Source organism: Oncorhynchus keta, chromosome 7 (assembly GCF_023373465.1).
Source record: "Oncorhynchus keta strain PuntledgeMale-10-30-2019 chromosome 7, Oket_V2, whole genome shotgun sequence".
In the NCBI taxonomy this organism is placed as follows: domain Eukaryota; kingdom Metazoa; phylum Chordata; class Actinopteri; order Salmoniformes; family Salmonidae; genus Oncorhynchus; species Oncorhynchus keta.
In genome coordinates this window covers 37,245,941-37,255,828 of record NC_068427.1, presented here as the reverse complement: position 1 = coordinate 37,255,828, position 9,888 = coordinate 37,245,941, and the positions used below count along the sequence as shown (strand labels likewise).

At 41.7% G+C, this 9,888-nt stretch overlaps 1 protein-coding gene across 1 annotated transcript in view; it reads right to left on the bottom strand.

Annotated features, from left to right (window-relative positions):
- Positions 1–6,659: 6,659 nt before the first annotated feature.
- The window catches only part of LOC118386344 (solute carrier family 49 member 4 homolog), a 97,563-nt gene continuing 94,334 nt past the window's right edge, over positions 6,660–9,888 (bottom strand). Inside the window, exon 9 of the mRNA XM_035774030.2 lies at positions 6,660–8,853. Within this exon, the coding sequence (XP_035629923.1) occupies positions 8,738–8,853 (116 nt within the window). The 3' untranslated portion in view covers positions 6,660–8,737. The remainder of the gene's footprint in view (positions 8,854–9,888) is intronic.

Here is a 9,888-nt window from a genome sequence, read left to right as displayed (position 1 = left end):
TAACACTTGTTTCGTAACTGCCTAAAAATAAGCCAATCAGCATCAGAACATGATTTCCTTGCTTTAGCCCAGGCTAGAATACGGTCGTGTATAATACAAGACAGCTCAGAAGAAAACCATGGATTATTCCGCCCTTTAACCCTGAACCTGCGGAATGGGGCATGTTTGTTTACTATTTGGGGAAAACCATTATGAAAGAATTCCGGCAGTTTTCACATCAGGGATAAACTCAATCTGCTCCAGTCAAAATAAAACAAATCATGAAGGAAAGCCTGCTCATTAAAACACTTCAGATTTCTCTTATGAATAAAGCATGGGTTTGTCTTAGGAACCTTAGTATTTCTACCAGCAACAACAGCACAATGGTCACTTAAATCATTACAAAAAACACCAACCGCAGAATATTTATGTGGAACATTTGTCAATATCAAATCAATCAGGGTAGATTTATCTGGGCATTTAAGATTTGGGCAAGTGGGTGAGTTAATCAACTGGGTAAGATTCATAGAATTTCAAAACATTTTTAAATCATCAGACACCGGCTTTAACCAACCATGATCATTTCACTGTAAAGAAGTTTAAACACAAGGTTCATCAAAGAAGAAAATGCATCACCGAGAGCAGAGGGGGGTCTATAACAGCCAATCACAGTTATAGAGAGCAGAGGGGGGTCTATAACAGCCAATCACAGTTATAGAGAGGCCCTTTGAACCCTCAATATTCAAAGCAAGAAATTCCAACTGTTTACAAATAGTTTCAGACTTCTCCACACTTACATGGAATTTAGATTTTACATATATAGCCACACCCCCACCTTTCTTAACCCGATCAGTGCAATAAACATTGTAACCACTTATACAAATATCCTTATCAAAAACAGACTTGCTGAGCCAGGTTTCAGAAAACACAATTACATCAGCATCAGTTGATTTAGCCCAAATCCTAACCACATCAATTTTTGAAAACAGGCTGGGTACATTTAACTGAAAAATACCAAAACCAGATCTTGATTTAAAATCAGAGGGGGTTTGGAGACATTGCATATCAGAGCCAGGGTTAGGTTGCATGTTACCTGATATCAACAAAAGAAGAATAACTAGGCACCTCTGTTTAATAACCTTGCACGGCTTCTCTTTTTTAAGAGACCTACTGCAAGCACATTCTACAAGTGAGTTTCCAGACAATACAAAACAGTCATTTAAAACCATTAGACTTTGGTAGTGACACAAATTTGTACTGTTCACATCATGCCACAAATACATCGGCACTTGGACGAGTGGACCGAGTGAAAAAGAGCGAGTTCCCGCAGACAAAATGTCCAATGGACGGGAGAGCACATTGTCAGATGTACCCAGAGACAATGTTCGTTTTCTCCAGAGTTCAGTAAAGTCAGTGCACAAAGCAATACCACAAAAACTGTCATTTTCTCTGACACAAAAAAATAAAAGTAGAGGCCAACAAAGGTAAGGGGAGAGAGAGACAGTGTGTATGTATGAGTCTGAATGTGAGTGTTTGCGCGTGTGAGTAGATTGGGTGTTGAGGTCGATAGAGAGAACATTGAGATTGTTGAGCTGCCACTGACAGATAGGCGAAGAGCAAAAAGGAGCAGCTTGGAAAAAGACACTCCACAAACCAATGCCAAAGAGCTCCATTTTGGTCTCATCTGACCACAACACTTTCACCCAGTTGTCCTCTGAATCATTCAGATGTTCATTGGCAAACTTCAGACGGGCATGTACAGTGGGGGGAACAAGTATTTAGTCAGCCACTAATTGTGCAAGTTCTCTCTTGACCATAGTGGAGTTTGGAGTGTGACTGTTTGAGGTTGTGGACAGGTGTCTTTTATACTGATAACAAGTTCAAACAGGTGCCATTAATACAGGTAACGAGTGGAGGACAGAGGAGCCTCTTAAAGAAGAAGTTACAGGTCTGTGAGAGCCAGAAATCTTACTTGTTTGTAGGTGACCAAATACTTATTTTCCACCATAATTTGCAAATAAATTCATAAAAAATCCTACAATGTGATTTTCTGGATTTTTTTTCTCATTTTGTCTGTCATAGTTGAAGTGTACCTATGATGAAAATTACAGGCCTCTCTCATCTTTTTAAGTGGGAGAACTTGCACAATTGGTGGCTGACTAAATACTTTTTTGCCCCACTGTATATGTGCTTTCTTGAGCAGGGGGACCTTGCGGGCGCTGCAGGATTTCAGTCCTTCACAGCGTAGTGTGTTACCAAATATTTTCTTGGTGACTATGGTCCCAGCTGCCTTGAGATCATTGACAAGAGCCTCCCGTGTAGTTCTGGGCTGATTCCTCACCGTTCTCATGATCATTGCAGCTACACGAGGTGAGATCTTGCATGGAGCCCCAGGAAAGTTCTTTTGTGTTTCTTCCATTTGCAAAAAGTCACACCAACTGTTGTCACCTTCTCACCAAGCTGCTTGGCGATGGTCTTGTAGCCCATTCCAGCCTTGTGTAGGTCTACAATCTTGTCCCTGACATCCTTGGAGAGCTTTTTGGTCTTGGCCATGGTGGAGAGTTCTGAATCTGATTGATTGATTGATTGGTTCTGTTGACAGGTGTCTTTTATCTTTTATACAGGTAACAAACTGAGATTAGGAGCACTCCCTTTAAGTGTGTGCTCCTAATATCAACTCGTTACCTGTATAAAAGACACCTGGGAGCCAGAAATCTTTCTGATTCTGAGGGGGTCAAATACTTATTTCCCTCATTAAAATGCAAATCAATTTATAACATTTTTGACATGTGTTTTTCTGGATTATTTTGGTTGTTATTCTGTCTCTCACTGTTCAAATAAACCTACCATTAAAATTATAGACTGATCATTTCTTTGTCAGTGGGCAAAGGTACAAAATCAGCAGGGGATCCAATACTTTTTTCCTTCACTGTAGCTATATAAACCACGCCCCTCTGTAAACACACTTTCTACAATGTTGGTTACAAGGTGGTACATTTAAATTAGGTAAGAGAATATCAAATTGATGGATTAAAATTTGTGTTAAGGGGATGTCACCCTATCCCCTTAATAATCCCAACTCCTGAATCCAAGTGTTTGACATGGGGGAGGGGACCAGTAACTATGATCAAACTTTATCAATGTAGAATCAACAGCAATTTTTTAAACTTTGATTTGGTTTCATCAAAATATCATCACATTTCATGAAAAACATGATTTTGACCTATAAATAATATTTTAATAAGAACATATTCATGTCGGATCTCAATTCATGAAGACCACAGGACTGAAAATGAATGAATGCAGTAATGATGTCTCTGTCACTAGCAAACACAATCATGGTTGTTACTGAAAACTCAAAAATTCCCTTAAAATGCACCCTGGGCAATATGCAAATTAGGCTTAAAAGCCTATAGCAGTGTTTCCCAACCCTAGTCCTCCAGTACCCCCATCAGTACACATTTTATTGTAACCCTGGATAAGCACAATAGATTCAACTTGTCAACTAATCATCATGCCCTCAATGAGCAGAGTGTGTTTGTCCACAGGTACAATGAAACTGTGTTCTGTTGGGGGTACTGGTTGACCAGGGTTGGGAAACACAGTCCTATAGCAGGGCTATTCATTTCCAGTCCTGGAGGGCTGAAACATTTCTGGTTTTGGATTTTTGTATGGTCTTTCAAAGAACCATCCCTCTTATGGTTCTTCAGGGACGCTAAAATGACCCTCCTATGGCATCGCCCTCGAGAACCTTATTTGGTTCCAACAAGCATCTTTGTTTTTAAGAGGGTGGTGTATGTGTGCATTTGTGTTTGTGCGTGCACATGTGTGTGTTTGTGCATGCACATGTGTGTGTTTGTGCGTGCACATGTGTGTGTTTGTGCGTGCACATGTGTGTGTTTGTGCGTGCACATGTGTGTGTTTGTGCGTGCACATGTGTGTGTTTGTGCGTGCACATGTGTGTGTTTGTGCGTGCACATGTGTGTGTTTGTGCATGCACATGTGTGTGTTTGTGCATGCACATGTGTGTGTTTGTGCGTGCACATGTGTGTGTTTGTGCGTGCACATGTGTGTGTTTGTGCGTGCACATGTGTGTTTGTGCGTGCACATGTGTGTGTTTGTGCATGCACATGTGTGTGTTTGTGCATGCACATGTGTGTGTTTGTGCATGCACATGTGTGTGTTTGTGCATGCACATGTGTGTGTTTGTGCATGCACATGTGTGTGTTTGTGCATGCACATGTGTGTGTTTGTGCATGCGTACACCTCAAAGTCACTCATGTTGGATATTCCAACTAGGATCCAGCTGTCATGCAGCTCATAGTTCCGGCCCCTAAACCCATCCCTCCTAATCAACACTACAATTTAAAAAAGGAGCCATTTGAAAGTGCAGACAATTTTTCATAATCCAGGGTTTTCAGTTAGGACACATAGCAAAGGAAGTCCCAAGAAGACTGAGGCACAGGAGAATTGCCTGTCTGCCAAGAATGGAGGGAAGCAAAGCCGTCTTCTTCATAAAACCTGAGAAAAAACAACCAATTTAAATGGAACCCAGCATGGAGATGTGAAGAGTGGCAGTTGGAATGGAAAAGATAAAAATGTCACCTGGAGAGACAGGGAGGCCTATTTTCTACCAGCATCCGTTCAGTCTCATCGTCTACGACAGACAGCGGAACAACAACGGCGGAAACAAAAGACAGACAGAGAGAACAAAGCCAAACAGAAAATCACCAAATTGCTTGTCAGAAAATGAAAACTATTGTTTCCAACAGGCTGCTCTGCTCCCAAGAGACCTGCCGTCAATGACAAAGACAAATGTGCGTGTCAAAGACAAGTCTATCTGTGGTGGCGAAGGCTGGATTCATAACAAGTGGAAGAAATTGTTGACTGCTTTTGAAAGCAGTTAAACAGGCCAATTGTTGTTTTGTTATCCTGAACAATTGAAAGTATATGTATCATTGCCTATCTCTCTCTGACAAGAAAACACGGTGGCTCTATTTTTATCAACTTTCCATTTAGATGTAAGAAGAGTTAGTGCTCTATTCAATCTGTCAAGATGAAGTGTTACAGATTCTGCAACAGAAATGTAAAGGTCATTTCCGATTGTACCGACATATGTAGCGTTTACCGTGAATGAGGTCTCCGCTAAAGCGGGGAACATTGTATTTAAATGTAAGTGCAGTGCCTCTAAGCTAACTACACTACAGTACAATACTATTCTTGCTCTCTGCACTGCAATCCAACTACCCTGAAAGAGAAATACTTGTGAGTATGACTGACATAGAGCAGGGTTTCCCCCACCGGTGCCCTAGCACTATACAGCTGATTCAAATAACCAAATCATCATCAAGCTTTGATGATTTCAATCAGCTGTGTAATGCTAGGGCAACAAAAACAAGATGTGCACCTGGGGGGGCTAAGGACCAGGTTTGGGAAACGTGTGAAGTGTGAGGACGAATGCCGGAGTACTATTACATTCCAGTTGATCCCCTGGGTCATGAACGTTGTGCATACCGTGTTCTGATCCAGGCTAAGGCACACCCAAACAAATGCTTATCCAAACCATGAACGTTGTGCATACCGTGTTCTGATTCAGGCTAAGGCACACCCAAACAAATGCTTATCCAAACCATGAACGTTGTGCATACCCTGTTCTGATCCAGGCTAAGGCACACCCAAACAAATGCTTATCCAAACCATGAACGTTGTGCATACCATGTTCTGATCCAGGCTAAGGCACACCCAAACAAATGCTTATCCAAACCATGAACGTTGTGCATACCCTGTTCTGATCCAGGCTAAGGCACACCCAAACAAATGCTTATCCAAACCATGAACGTTGTGCATACCCTGTTCTGATCCAGGCTAAGGCACACCCAAACAAATGCTTATCCAAACCATGAACGTTGTGCATACCGTGTTCTGATCCAGGCTAAGGCACACCCAAACAAATGCTTATCCAAACCATGAACGTTGTGCATACCCTGTTCTGATCCAGGCTAAGGCACACCCAAACAAATGCTTATCCAAACCATGAACGTTGTGCATACCGTGTTCTGATCCAGGCTAAGGCACACCCAAACAAATGCTTATCCAAACCATGAACGTTGTGCATACCGTGTTCTGATTCAGGCTAAGGCACACCCAAACAAATGCTTATCCAAACCATGAGACTTGTGCTTGTCCAGGCCACAACAAAAACATTTACTGAGGTACTGGACATGGGAAACACTGTTCTAGGGGGTAGAGGGTCTTTATGGACTTAACAATAATAATAATAATAATATTGTTGATATGTTTCATTAACTGGAAATGGGAAACACTGTTCTAGGGGGTAGAGGTTCTTTATGGACTTAACAACACTGTTGATATGTTTCATTAACTGGAAATGGGAAACACTGTTCTAGGGGGTAGAGGTTCTTTATGGACTTAACAACACTGTTGATATGTTTCATTAACTGGAAATGGGAAACACTGTTCTAGGGGGTAGAGGGTCTTTATGGACTTAACAACACTGTTGATATGTTTCATTAAGTGGAAATGGGAACTAATGTTTCCTACAGCCCTGACAGAACAACCAGAATAACATAGCATGTATGTTCCTCCATAACTACAGTATTGAGAAATATTACTACAGTTAATTGTGAAACTGAAAATTAAGGGGAGGAGAAGAGTGGATATATATTTTCAAAATGTATTTTTAATAAGGTGCTTAAAATCTCATATACATTAGTTTTTGGTTTCACAGAACAAGGATAAGAACATCTATATCCCCCAACCCAGGGGGAAGTGTAATGGAAACGTGTGTTTCACTACTGTACACATACAGACTACATCATCGACACAGTGTGGGTGGGGACAGGATGCACAGATCACAGGTAATTAAGGCAACATGTCACAAGGTATTGAAGGTAAAGAGCATAGAGGTAAAACAAAGTGTTCTATCACTATGGTAACGATAACAATAACACTTCTCTAGACAGAGTGTAAAAAATGTAAAACAAGGAGTAAATGAAAGGCAAGCTTTTTAGGGCATACATTATACCCCAAAGAAAACTTTTTTCTACCCCAAAGAAAACTTTTTCCACAGACAGTTTCTCTGCCATACAGCTGAGTGACTGGGAACCCCTTGTACAGAGGTTGTCAGTTCCCAGTCGCACCTTGCGGATGAGTGATTAGGTGACAAGGTCAGGAGGTGTGCTAGACCTGTCACTCTAAACTCTGTGCCGAGTTTGTTCCTTGTTGTTCCTGTCTTTTCTGTGGATGTCACTTTTCTGAGCGTCTGTTACGCGTCTGTTTTTTTTTGGTGGGAAGCATCACCACCAACTCCATGCATGCCAGGGAAAGAGCTGCTAACAGAACCACTCCCTATTTTGTCAGTGTCCCCAGCACAGCGCTCCCTGCTGGTGAACGTTGTGCATTACATGTAGACCAGCTTCCTGGTTATGTTATGTGGCTCCATTACCACATTTCCATACAGAATCAGCCACGTCTCAGCTGGGCAACAGAAAGCAGTATTCCCATATTTCATTATAGAGTCTCTGTATTTGTCTGTTACTGTTATCAACTGTGTTAGTGTTCTGATCCCTCAATACATAAATATCTGGAATAATAACAGAGATATCTACTGAGGAATATAGAAAAATAATAATGCATTGCCAAGTTGAAATTGGAAAAAATCTCCCACATATTAAAACAAACTAAAAACTAAGAAAATAACATTTGAGAACATCTAAAATGTCTACATAATAACCAACTCGGAAACAAAATGGCTGACTCCTGTAGTCAGTTTCTTTAACAACGCTGAAAGGTCACAATGGGGAAACTGCTACTTCCTACTTCCTCATTATCAACTGCTAATGAAAACGGATCGTCTCATTACACCATGAGACCTGTACAGCAGAGCCTCGAAATACACAGAAAGAGTTCTGACTTTGCATGCTGAGAGAGACACTCAATGGGGCTCATTCAATCACGGCCCACGACACTGGCAGGGACCAATCAATTCAATAGGGAGATTTTAAAAATATATAAATGATATATAAATGCAGGAGGAGAGGAACGGTTTGTCATTATCAGTCTTGCATAATATTCCTTGAGAGAGAGGGGGGGGTTAAAAAGGGAGCTCATATGTCACTATTAAACAACAGGTACTCAGGTCATTTGCAGAACAGCTCAGTTTGACAGTTTCCCCCCTGCCATTCATAACCAGCAGTTATGAGTGACACTAAAACGCTATGCGGTCCCTTGTTAGAATAGACGGGCACGGTTGGGCCTGTTGATTGGCTGCTAGAGCTCCTCAGCCAATCATGCCTCTCCTTCCAGATTAAAACCAGAGAACAGCCAGGTCACAGGTCACCTGCCACAGAGTGCCTCTTTAGACATTACTTCTGTAAACAACAACAGTCCCTCATCATGCCATGACCGGGTAAAAAACAACGGTTCAAAGACGATGCTGCATCTGAGGACCAGGCCAGCAGGACAAACAGTCCCTTACAGTTAAACATTAATGACTAACTGTCTGAGGCCCTCGGCTCTTCAGCTCTTCTCATTGGCTACATGGAAATCACAATGCCTCAACGACCACCGTCATATAACACATTTACAACTACAGTTAGTTATAATTAATATAAGGTCAAAAAGGGGGCTAGGTTGGACTTCCTATATCGCTTATTTTTCTCCTCTTCTTTGTGCAATGTGTTTAACACTGTTCCAGTCTTTGTTTTCCTCTTGGGTCAGTTTGTTTGTGTGTTGTCTGTCAGACTGAGACGAAGACGTCGAGGTAGAGGCGGTCGTAGGATTCCCTGAAGAAGAGGATGAGGACCAGGCTGAAGGCACAGGAGCCCGTCAGACACCAGTTCAGCCACGACAAATCTGAGGAGACGGGGAGAAGAGAAGAGGGGGAAAAGGAACAGTATTTGTTGGTAAATCTTTGTTGAAGGTCACTCATCTGTATCTCTCTACACACTGCAGGCAAGTCATCATCGGTACACTACTGTTCTTTATAACAGATGTTAAGAATAACCAATCACTTAGTTCAAGTATTGACTTCGTTACTGTGTATAAACCGATGCCAGAAACCGATGATATACAATAGTATAACGTGATGAAGTTATTTATGTCCATTACCTCAAAACAAGCCCTAATCACACAATATAACCTAGAGTGTGAATGAATTAGCTGAACTTTGTTTCATGCATCTAAATAATGTTATATGAGTAATAGCACATTTTCCTCTGCAGCATTGACCTAAACCCTAGCGTAGAGCTCAGCAGACCTGTAATGAAGAGGTTATGGAAGGCCAGGTGGAGAGAGCATACATCTTGACTCACACATTACTTCCTGTTGCTGCCCCAGGAAAACCATCGATAGGTCTCCTGCTCAGATATAGTTAGCTGCACAATACTAGGCATGCCGTCCAACATGATGTAGAGGTGTGGGTGAGAGAAAGAGAGACAGAGACAGAAAGATAGTGATTGGGGTGCCCAGCATCCCCATCACTAAGAGGGGAACCACACGGCCTGATAAGGGAGAAGATAAAAGGTCTCCAGCAGCTATCTGAGCCCTGATAAAGGACCAGCAGGAACCAGTAGTACTAAATATTGAGAAATGAGATCAAAACACACTGACCCCTGAGGACTAAATGTTTATTTTTTATCAAACCTTTATTTAACTACGCAAGTCAGTTAAGAACAAATTCTTATTTTCAATGATGGCCTACTGGGGAACAGTGGATTAACTGCATAGTTCAGGAGCAAAATGACAGGTTTTTTACCTTGTCAGCTCGGGATTCAATCCAGCAACCTTTCGGTTACTGGCCCAACGCTCTAACCACTAGGTTACCTGCCACCGCGACTAAGCAGAGCATACATCTTAAAACCCCTCTGCAGAGCATACATCTTAAAACCC